Below are 11,830 nucleotides of genomic sequence, written 5' to 3'. Positions count from 1 at the left end.
TGTTCAGAAACTCTACTGCTTTGTATTCACCTGGTTTGCAATAATGAGGAGATTTTAAAATGCAGGAGGGGAAGCTTATAACAAACAGTGCCTTTCTGAGCTAACTTACAGAGATTACACAAATTTTCCTGCAAGCGCAATAAGTATGACTTTGGACTGTACTTGTATAAGAAGAGGAGGTTTAGTGCCTCTTTAAAACTCAAGTGTGGCTGCTTAGTCAGTACTAGCTCCCCTCCCACCCCTCCTTCAGTTGCTGTGTAACTTTTGTTGCAATATGGGTGTGACTTTTGATGGAGCTCCCCCTCCCAGTTATGCCATTACTTCAGTTCCTTTGAATCAGAATAAAAAGTGCAGCAAACTTCAGACTCATTGACTGCAGGCTTAACAAGCATCGGCGCTTTTCTTTCTGCAGCTTGCAAGGATCTCTGTTTTTTGCAAAACAGTTCCGAGAAAACAATGGCCAACTTCTCCTTATGGGCAATTTTTGGATTATGTTTGCTGAAGTTTTGTCTAACAGAAACACGTAAGTCTTTTATGAATTAAAACACTTCTCGTTGCTATTTATGCTTCAGACAGCAAGAGCTCTTCTGCTAGATAGCTATCTTGCATCTATCTTTATATAAAGTTTTATTATTTGTAAGAGTTATCAGAGATGCTTTAGAACTGTAACCTCAGCTGAGCTGGTCTGTACAATCACGGAAAGCTGTGTATTGCTTGTAAAGGGCAATTCCAGATCTATAAAAAGTGAGCTGTAAATCATTAAAGTTGTTTAAACTAAGGACAGAAGTACATTAGGGAATTTAGAATAGCTCTGGTAAAGCTCAGTTCAACAATGTGACTGCTGTTACATACTTAGTTTACTCTCCCAGCTCTATTTCAGACAGTAGAGAAAAGAGGGGGGATGAGGGAGATGGGGATGGACCCCCGCCCCAGCATACAACAACTGCATTCTTGATTTTACATGGGCTGGACTAACAGCTAATACATAACTGCATTTGAACACAGCCTTGCTGAACAGAAGCAAACCTGCAGTGATCTGTGACTGATATTTGGAGAGCTTTTATGCCAAGCATGGTTGTTTCTGACTTCCTAAGGTTTATTTGGGGTTGACTGGTGAGATTTTGGAACAAAAGTGGTTAGAATTGACCACAAAATTCAGTTGTTTATAAATTAACTTTCTTGGTTATCTACTTCAAATATTTGTATTTAAAAATGAAATGTTAATACAGAGAAAAAAATAAAAATTATATGTCCAAAATGACAAAATACTTTTGAAATTTCACATGGTGCAGGCTCAACCATGTTTGAGGGAAATGGCCATGCTTTTAACAGACTCTCACTGTGACAGCAACTGCCTTGAGGCATTCTGTGGTTAGGGATGACAATTATGCTTCTTACATTATTTTTCTACTCATTGATTCCAGGAGTCTAACAAAACACATTTTTCATGGCCATTGTCACCCAAGGGCTGTGTGTGAGTGTATAGTAAATATATATCTCATTTGTTTGAGCAGCAGTGGATACTTCTGTAATGGTTGCAGTGCTGCCAGGCTGTGAATGGGTGTGTTGGAGTGAACAGTTCCCAGCACATCTGTGATAGCTGAAGAATCCCCATTGCTTTTCTTTCTAAAATTGTCTGTTCATAGTATGAAAATGCTCTTGCTAAAATCAGGTATATGGATAAATCCCTTAGAGAAAGGGCAGGGATACTATAGGCAAATAAAGTAGGTCTGAGATGTGTTTAAAACCTTGGCTTGGTCCAAGTCTGTATGTTCTATAAGTATTATAATTATTTGGTTACCACTTGCTCAACTGATTTCTCCTTTTATGAGCTGCCAGGAGTGTCCTAAAGAAGCAGGGTCTGCACTGACTCTGGGAATAATCCATTTTTACAGTGAGACATAGCAGAAAACTCCATGATCTAGTCTTCACCATAGTTACAAAAAGTATGTCAAACTTCACATATGCCCCACAGGGAAGTTTCTTTAATGGCTTAGCAAGGTATTAGACTATAGCTACAATATATTTTAGTTGGTATGCAGTACATTCCAGCATGACTTTGTAGTCAGTAATGACTTCAGAACAGCAGTTGATTGTGGTTTTATTTTCTTTTTTAAACCAGTGACTTTGCTGTCTATCATGGAGTAGTGGCCATTGCTGTTGGGAAACACCTTGCTTGAAGACAAAATTCACATCTGTTCCTGAATTGGAATTTTGATTCTTTTAGTACAGCATTTGGCAAAATTAGAAAGGACATGGGATTACTGTTAACATGATTACTAAAGGAAAGATGAGATATAGAGAGCAGCTGAAAAACCTATTCATCCTGAGTTCTCTGCTGTTGTGACCATACTGTCACTGACATGTGAGCGAGGTGTACTCATGGTATTGACGTGACTTTTGTTGTCTAAGAAGTCTGGATCCAGGAGGATATAGATGCTGACGTCTTTGCTAATGATGATTCTGGGGAACATTTTCCCCTGTGAGCATTATGTATTTGTAAAAATATTTCTCTCAAAGTTTTCCTTGATTAACACAAAGCAAATCCTAGAATTTTGACCCCCAAACTGGAAGAAGCTCAAATAGAAGTAGTAGTAAAGATGAATTGAAAAGAGGGAGAATGAGTCCACCAGTGGGAGGGAGGAGCCTAGTTATTAGCACTGGAGAGGTTGCCAGTCTCAGTACAAGGTAAGGCTCAGAGACAGGGCTACTATAGCTATCAGTTAGTCACAAAGGAAGGGACCTGCCTGCCTCTTGGCTTATATATCCATCATGTAAATTTGTAAATAAAGCAGTTTGAAGAAGCTCTTTGTGCTAGTTTATTTTCACTTAGTCCTTACAGTGTGTATCTTGGCTATTTCCCCAAAGCAACTAGAAGTTAAAGTTCACTTGAACTTCCATCATCATATAATGGAAAGGTTATATACCTGCCCTTGAAATACTCTCACACACAGAACCAGCAAACCATGGCAGAGGATTGCCTTGCAGTCTTTGGAGAAATGTTTGTTGGTTCTTTAGTTACTGATGTTCACCACAATGCAGAACCATTACCTTGAAAACAGGAAGTCAGAGGAAATGAGGAAAGATAGCATCATACAATTGAGGAAGAACTTTTTAAACTAAATGCTTTTAAAGCCACTGGTAGCTCTGGCTAAGGTCAAATGAAATGTTCCTCCATACATGGTGTGTCTTTCTTTCCAGAACAGCTCCCATTACTTTTATAGGCCAGGACTTGGAGACAGTATTAATATTGCAGTTATTCATCTAGCACCTAAACATGCATGAGGTTCTACTGTAGCAAGAATGTGCCAGCAGGATGAGATGTCCTGAGATGCTTATAGGTATAAACAGCAGAGAGAATCATGAGCTCATTACTGCTAAAATACTTGTAGAAAAGATGGGTTCTCAAGAAATTCATGAAGGGGTAAAAAAAAAATTCTGTCATTGAAGGACAGCTGCCATTTCAAATGGAAGAATTTATGGAAGAGAGCAGGAAAATACAACGAGGAAAAAAAGTAGATCTCAAAGGCAAATTTGGTTGTATGGCAAGGAACATGGTGGATTGCAGGCATCAACTAAAATTAGTTATATAAACAGCATGAAGTCTTGAAGAATTTAAGTTAGAGAAGAAATCTGAAATGTATCCAAGCAAGAACCTAGTGTAAATCTCTGCAGACATTTCTACTAATTTGGATAGCAACTGTCAGGAATATGGTAAAATAAGTGAGGAATAAAAAAAGATAGCAGCAATCAAGTTAATGTATAATAGGAGTAGATCCTATAGATATGTGAAAAGTTAGAAAAAGTAAAAACTGCATTGGTGACATGGTGGAGGAAAAAGCTCTGGTGAGCTCTGTAGGATATGGGTTAATTAAAAAACAAAGGGCAAACAATGCAAGATGGCAATGTTCTTGCCAGAGAAGAGATGATATTCAGAGGGAGTGGCTAGACAGCAGCAGTAATTGGGTTTGAAAATAGGTTCCTAAGAGACATTGTTTTTAAAGACAGATTAGATAAGGACAGACTAGATAAACACCTTTAAAGGACAGTTTGGGTACTGGTGATTGTGCTACTAGGTAAGAAGACGGAGTAGAAGACCTCTGGTAACTCTGTTTCTTCTTTGATAAAAGGATAGTTTTAATTCTGAATGTAGTTGACTGGTAGTGCAATACATCATAGAGAAGCAGGGAAAAAATGATGTAGAGCTTCTTCCATAAGGAGAGGATAAGTCAGCTCAAGAACTTAAAAGTTTTTCAGAATTCCAGAGATGCTGTAAGAAGGCTTCTCCATTTGTGTTCTGGTCTTCTTCCCTCTCATTTCTGTTCCTGCACTAATGGATAAGTGTTTGAAAATACACTCAAGATAGAAGATGATAATTCTCAACTTCATATGACATGTATTCTATTATTTACAAAACATTGTTGGTTTTGTTTTTTTCTAAAGAGAACCCTATGCGAGAGAGCGAGGGAAGTTGTTCTGCCAAACTCTCCTCTAAAATTGCTTTTTCAGGACCAAGGCTAAATGTTACATAGTTACCTGTGAACTGTAACTTCACAGAGAGGATAATCATGAAACAAACATGACCCACCACAGTAATCTTGCCTACTTTGAAAACAATACAACACTGTACTGGAACAATTCATGGTGTTCAAAACACGTGATATTTTAGCATCAGCTGGTAACTGAGAGCATGCTTTATCAAATTTCATTTTTCAGCAATAAATTGAATTTTTAGACTAGAGAAGTTAAACTTCCAATTGAAGGTCAGCAAAGTGAGAGGAGCAAGACAGAGGTTGGGTTTGTCACCAACACATCTCTGATACATACACCATGGTTGCTACCAAGTAAAACCCACATCCACAGTCTATTTTGTTCTTTGCCTTTACCTGTAAGGGTTTCTTTGTGATATATCTGGTGGTTTGGACCGATCTCTGTGGGTTATCGACAACTGTAGTTGTGAAGCCAGTTTGGTGTAGCTGCTAATCGTTTTTCAGAATAGACCAGAAGTTCATTAGCTGTTAATATGCAGTTGTCTCTCACTCCCAGGGAGGTAATAATAATTTCAAAACCATCAGACACAGTAATTGTCAGTGACCATTATGGCTTCTGCTAATACTGGTGGCAGAGAGGATTGTGTCAGTCCTGAATATTTATCAGTTTCCTCCCTGCTAAATCACAAGCCTCCCTACAGTGGCATCAGCAGTAATATCAGTAGCAGCTGGCTGTGATTTTCCTCCCTGCTGGAGCTGACCCCACCCAAGAGACGACAGAGCAGCTCATCATATGAATGAGTTTGCAGGCAGTAATGTGAAATGGCAACTGAGAGAAAGAGGGGTTTTCCTTGGAGAATCTTTTCAGTCAGACTGAAAGTTCAGCTAATTATGATTTAAAGTTCAAACCACCATGACTGTTTCCTGCCTAACGAAACCTACAGTCATTTTTGGAGTCTGTGCCTACAATTAAGAACATAATTGAACTCTCTTTTGTACGCACTGGCTTGGGACTTTCCAGTTCCTCTACATGACAACACTGGCTGCATTATATAATGCAGCAATCTTATTTCAGTACAATAACCTTCAACCTTCACATTATGAAACAGAGAAAAAAAAGCAGACAGAAAGCAGCTGAAGAATAATCTACAATTTTATCAGTTACTAACATGGAAGCTTAAGCAACCATGCCAACTCAAAGTAAAAATCACAGAGAAGACCTGAATTTTACTTATATTTGCAGTTTGAAAAATACATTGCTTCACTTTTTCCTTTCCTTCTATTGATGACTGAGCTAGGCTCCGTAGTAGCTGGAAGCTCTAAGAGACTGTGTTGTGTCTTTGGAAAAAAAAAAAAAAAAAAAAAAAAGAAGAAAGAAAAAAATCAGACATGCAGCAGCTGTGGTAAAACTTCCGTCTCTGTTTCTGCTAATGATACTGTTCCAAAAGCAATGTGAGATGGTTATAAAAGAGGTTGCCAGGGTACAGGCCAACAGCTGCCTAGGATAAGGGCATTAGCCAGAGATCATCAACTACACAGTTCATGTCTGTTTTACTAAATACATACTTTCATAAATAAGAAGCTGCCCTTGACAGAACATATAATAGTAAAAAAATCTGCTGTGACATAGCTTTTGTTGATTATATATGTCTCACAGTAGCAGCATGTTAGCAAAACAGGTTCTCAGAATGATATTTCCCTAGGGTTTTTTTTTTTATTGTTATTTTTGTTAATGGATAGGTGTCTGTAAAGAAGCAGGGTGTGGTATGTGTGGGTAGATGTAATGAATAGTTTCTTGCAGTGTTCCCATACAGAACTGAAAGGTTAGCTGGAGCTCAGCATATGGTCTATGGCCACCCAGGACCCTGTGGGCAGATGTGAGTGAGCTCTGTCCAGGCAGCAAGCAAGCTGCTATTCAAATTGGGGTCTAAAAGTCAAGCACCAACTTAAGCTGGCAGCCTCTCAGAGAATATACCTTGCCACCAGGGTGGCTTATCAGCAAGGGATTGGTGTCATGCGTGCCAGAGCAGCATGACTGCAACCATTTCAGAGAGCAGGCAGAGCCCACATGCCCACTCAAAACAGACTAAGCAAGCTGGCAGCTGCTCTTTCTACAGCATGTAAATGCTATAGTTCAACAGTGCTGTAGGGGTGATTGTGATGGTAGTCATTAGTCATTTACCTACTCTTTGACATCAGCCAATGCACATCTTATAGATAAGATAGAGTATCCCTATCACAGAATGAGGTGACTAAGGCAGTGATAGTCTATGTCACTGCTAGGGGCAGCCAGGTCTTCCCAACTCCATCACAGTGCTCTGGGTGAAACTTCTGCACAAGGAATATGGAATAGTTAACTGGGCAGGTTCAAGGGAAAGTAGTATTTGCCAATTATAAAGAAACATGATTCATTAATAATGAAGACACTGAGGGTGAGGCCTGAACTCATCTTGATGTTTTGCTTTCACCCAATTCCCTGTTCTTCATCCTTCTGCTTGATTAGGTGTCCTCCATTAATTTACATGTCCTTTCCCTTTTCTGTCATTCACTCAGGCATGTAAGTGTAGAAAAAAAGCCTCTTTTGCTAATGACTCCTCATATTTATAAATGTAGAGTTTTGTTCTCTGTTCCTATATATTGCTTATGCATAAATTTGACATATAGGAACATTTAGAACATGGAAGTGAAATAATATGTATCCTCTTCAAATCAATTTCTCCAGCAGCAGTGCTATAAAAATCAGATAAAACTTTTCTTTGTCACTCTGACAGTTTTATCCTGTTTACTTGTGTGCGTGTTATCTATACACACACGCTGAAGACTGGCAGCTATTTTCAGCTCAATAGCACTTGGTTCCCGTTAGACAACAGCGAATGCAAAGTATAGTTTTCTTAAAAATTTCTCATTCAAGACTTATCTTTTTATGATTAGAGATGTTTGAAGCTGTTTGGCAAATGACAACTGACTTAAATCTTTTGTCCTACTGTCAAACTTAACACTTCTTTAGGTTCAAGAACTTTAAAATTGATTTAATAATTAACTGAAGAATGATGTCTTAAATTTAGTCAAGTTTCTCTCCTGTTTGAAGCAATACTTCCTAGTGATAACTATCAGCTATCTTCTTGAGATCTTGGAGAGTGCCGAGAGACATAAAATGACCCAGCAAGTCAGAGGAGGAACCAAGAATAGACCCACTGTCTCTAACTGAAGGTGGGTCACCTGGTCACGATGCCAGAAGGCCATGTGGCCAGAACATTACGAGTCCAGAGAAGTTTGAGTTTCACTGTGCAGCGACTATGTGTAGCCAAGTATATCTTTTAAATTCCAAGTCTTCTTTTGAACAACTTTTTCTGTTTCTCACACCTATTTATTGTTTTCCCCACCAATCCATCTCTGTGTCTCTGGGACATCTGTCTGAAGCAGTCCAATAAATCTGATTGATAGACTCTTGTCAGCCTGTGTCTATGATAGAAGGTTATATCCATTTGATCCAGTAAAACTTCTGCTCAGCAGCTTAATCATTCTCAGGCAAAATGACATGTAGAGACCAAGTTCTTCCAAAAGACAAGCCTCAGAGAAGACTCAAATGACAAGAAAATTCTCTTGTTTTTTATGATTTTCTTTTGACTTCGGCCTACTGCACTGTACTGTATTTGCCTTCTTGAGAGGAGCAAAAAGTCTTCTAGGAGAGAAAATAAAAATCCTTTTCTTGAAATCTCATATTGAACTCTAAATTCTTAAACTCCTGTTTTCCAGAATGTAACAAAATAATTTGATAGCCTACAAAGAATAGATACTTGGTGGTTCCAGTTCATCACTGAATGAACACAGCTAAGGTTTTAGACAGGCAGCTATCCAACTCACAATTCTTGTATTAAAAGGGGTAACAGGAAGACATTTTGAGCATGTGAAACACCTTCCCATGGTGACTGCCTAGAGGGAAGTTTCTTTCCTGCTTTTTGTGGCTTGCCTCAGAAAACCCTGGATCCATTTGCTTGCTGTTGTGGTGTAAAATGTTGCAGAGCTCTTCTCAGAGTGCGTATGATGATTTTTGTGTCTCCTGACATTTCTATTAGCTCAGTCTTATTCATTCTTTTTCTTATGGCTGTATTTCCTGGCTGCTTGTTTGGTGGGAAAAGATCGCAGTAGTTTTGCTTTATTTTCTCAACATCTCCTTGACCTGTCAAGCCTCACACATTATCTAGTAGTGGTTTAGTTTGTGTTCACACTGAACAGAGCACAGCATTAACTGGCTTTTAAAAAAGTGAAGCAGAAGCAATCTTAGAGCATCATGGACGGGTAAGACCAGCACAGTTATTAATTTTTTTCAGAGCATCTCTAGGCGTAAGTGTTACATAGCATTTTCTGTCCCTGGGGGTTCATGTGGATTAGAGAAAAGCCCGATCATCTAGTTTTCCAGGAGGACACATATCATGTGGCTTGGAGATTATTAAGACCAATGACTGAATCCAATTTTGTTTTCTGTTAAAGCTTTGCTGAGAGTATATTTTTATCCAGGTAGTTCATATAACAAGTAGTTTGTGTTTCTTTCTGGAGCTGGAGATCTTTTGTCTTCTTTTGTATTTCCTAACAACTCCTATTATTTATACATGTGCCAGTGGGAGTCAGCCCTATCATAAATTAGTGTACAGTACACAACATATCACATACAGAACAATACAAGACTGGTAAAATGTTGCAACAGTGCCCTTAAAGATCAATGGAATTTCTATCCAAAATTTTGCATTTGCAAATGAATGAATTATTTAATTAATTTCCTTTGCTGAGCAAAAGAGGCAAGTTCAAAAAACTCTCTCTACCTGACTAGGTTACCCTTCAAAATAAAATATAGGCAATGTTATTTTCTTCAATTGATTCCATGTTGTCACAATCCCATTTAAAAAATATAGCATAGCCACAGCATTGAAAGTCTCGGGCGCAGCAAGGGTTATATCCATTAATAACCTACAAGAGTGTTTGTTGATAACATCTACTTGATGATACACATCCACATCTTCAAAGCTCAAGGTGGGCATTGGTAACAAAATGCAGTGGTCTCTCCTCAATATATCCTACAGCACCTTAAACATTTGACTATTTTGACATCAGCATGTGTCTGAGATGTATTCCTTTCATTTGTCATCTGCTGGATTCTTCTGAGTACCGTAGAAGAACTTGAATACTTCTTGAAAGAGATTTGACGTCTTACGCTTTCTCAATGTTTCTTCAGAAACAGGTGGTGTCTCTGATGAAATTTTGTTCTGTGTAGTGTTTCTTTTTCTTGCGTTACATGGAGTTCACATAAATATTACAGCATTTGGTCTAGAGGGGGTTACTGTCTTATCTGTTGTGTTTCATCAACACATTCAACACAGTTGGAATCAGGCTGAATGTGTTTAAATTACCATAGAAATTTAAATTTTAAGTCTAGATATAGTGTTATTTAACAGAGTAAAGATGATCCCAGTCAGTGAGAAAGAAGTGAACTGGCAAATATGCTGACAGCAGACAATAATAACTAGGTGGTTTTGTAGCCCTTTGGAAGTCAGTGATTTTATTCCCACCTCACAGGTAGGGAAACAGAGACAAAGCAAAATAAGTCACCAAGTAATGTAGCTGTAAACAGAACATTTTCTCCTAAGCTCCAGCTTGATGTTCCATCAACAAGATTAGTGCCTCTTTCACCTGAATTTTAGAAAACAGCTATGATTTCACATACAGGGCTATTTCAGCTGAAATCGACATTATTATTATTATTATTCAGAAGAAAAAAGTCCTTGTGCAAACATTCTTCTACTGGTGCAGAAGTGAACAAGAGTACAGAGGACTGGAGCATTCTCTGGAAAGCTGTCATCTAAAACCAGGAAACTCTCTTCAGTTACTGTTTGGTAATTCATCATTGAGCCTGGTTATACAATCCTTACTTCAGCTGGACAATCCATGTGAGAAAATAGTCTTTATGAGTAAGAGCTAAGTATTTTCCCAATTTTGTAAACACCCTTACAACCCATTGTTTGTAGACCTGCACTGAATTTATTATCAGTGTCAAATACTTTATCTGACTTTATTACTCATAGCACTCAGGTCATGCCACTTTATCAACACCAGTCACAATCTGTGACTGTTGACTCACAAAAATTGCAAGGCAACATATTAATACCTTTTTTCCACCCCTGACATGATATAAATATATCCACAATGATAGTCATAGGAACATGTTCAAGTCCTGATGTAAGTCTGTCTTTTACTTTTTAACTTAGTGGGTTGGTATTTTGAATTGATTGCTATATCCTTACAGAGCAAATAGATTTAAGAGTCAGCTGAATTAGCAGTGTTTCAGGAATATATTAAGGTCTATCTAAGACACGCTTTCAGACTGTTCGAGAAACACAAATGGGATCGATACACAATGACTGGTAGCAGATCATCTGGAAAAGTGGTTCCACACTGTGTCAGCTACTTCTGCTGTTCCTGAGAGACCTCTGCTTTGTTTAAAGAACTTCCCACTTTTATTATTTGCAAGTACATGATGAGATCTTCTTAATTCTGATTTCAGAGTTCTTTACTGGCTTGCTTTCCTTTTCAGCTCTGATACAAGCTTACTGGTCTCAATCCATCTTTTGTACTGCATATAGCTCGCTGTTAATACTCATTGTCACGTAGTAATAATGGGTCACACAAGATCAGGTTTTTGCTTTGTCTAGTGTACTTGACAGACAATTAATTTTGCTTCAAGAATGTAAGTAATTTCCTTGGGGGGGGAAAAAAATCTTGTGGTGCTTTATTAATAATAAATTACTACCTATCTAGGATTTTCTATTTATTAAGATGGCTTATTCCTGATTTGCTATTTGAATTGACCCTTGCTCAGAGTGAATCTGACTTCATGATGCTTTCCAATATCATAAAACTCACAGTACCTGAATTGAGGTCTGTCACTGTATCATTTGCCATTCAAACGTTGATTTGATTTTGTATCTTTCATGAAATCCAGCAATATCTCATTAAAATAAAAGATTAATAGAATCAAAGAGCATCACAGCAAAATCACTGGCTTCACAATGATTCCAGCACTTTTGGGAGAAAATGATGCTTCACTATTTGAGGATGGTTACATGCAAACAGTAGTGTTTCAGCCCTTACATATCTCCACTGCCTAAATATATGTGGGATTTAATGTAGTATTTGAATTCACAGAATATTGAGGCCACACTGCCAATACCTCTTTCCCATTCTTCCCTCACGCAAGTGAATCTTCACTGCCTCTCATGAACTGTTAAGTTTAAATAAACTTTTCTTAAAAAAATAAGAAAAAATATATTAAACCCAAGGCATATCAT

General features: G+C 38.0%; 1 protein-coding gene across 6 annotated transcripts in view; it reads left to right on the top strand.

The window, feature by feature from the left end:
• Positions 1-357: 357 nt before the first annotated feature.
• Positions 358-11,830, top strand: part of CD44 (CD44 molecule (IN blood group)) — a 61,938-nt gene continuing 50,465 nt past the window's right edge. For all 6 annotated transcript variants that reach the window (XM_082316691.1, XM_082316690.1, XM_082316689.1 and 3 more), the window contains exon 1: positions 358-523. In XM_082316691.1, the coding sequence (XP_082172817.1) occupies positions 457-523 (67 nt within the window). In that variant the 5' untranslated portion in view covers positions 358-456. The remainder of the gene's footprint in view (positions 524-11,830) is intronic.

Source organism: Platalea leucorodia (genome assembly GCF_965183815.1).
Source record: "Platalea leucorodia genome assembly, chromosome: 7".
NCBI classification, from domain to species: domain Eukaryota; kingdom Metazoa; phylum Chordata; class Aves; order Pelecaniformes; family Threskiornithidae; genus Platalea; species Platalea leucorodia.
Note: the sequence above shows the minus strand (reverse complement) of the source record. Positions and strands in the feature narration are given on the sequence as shown.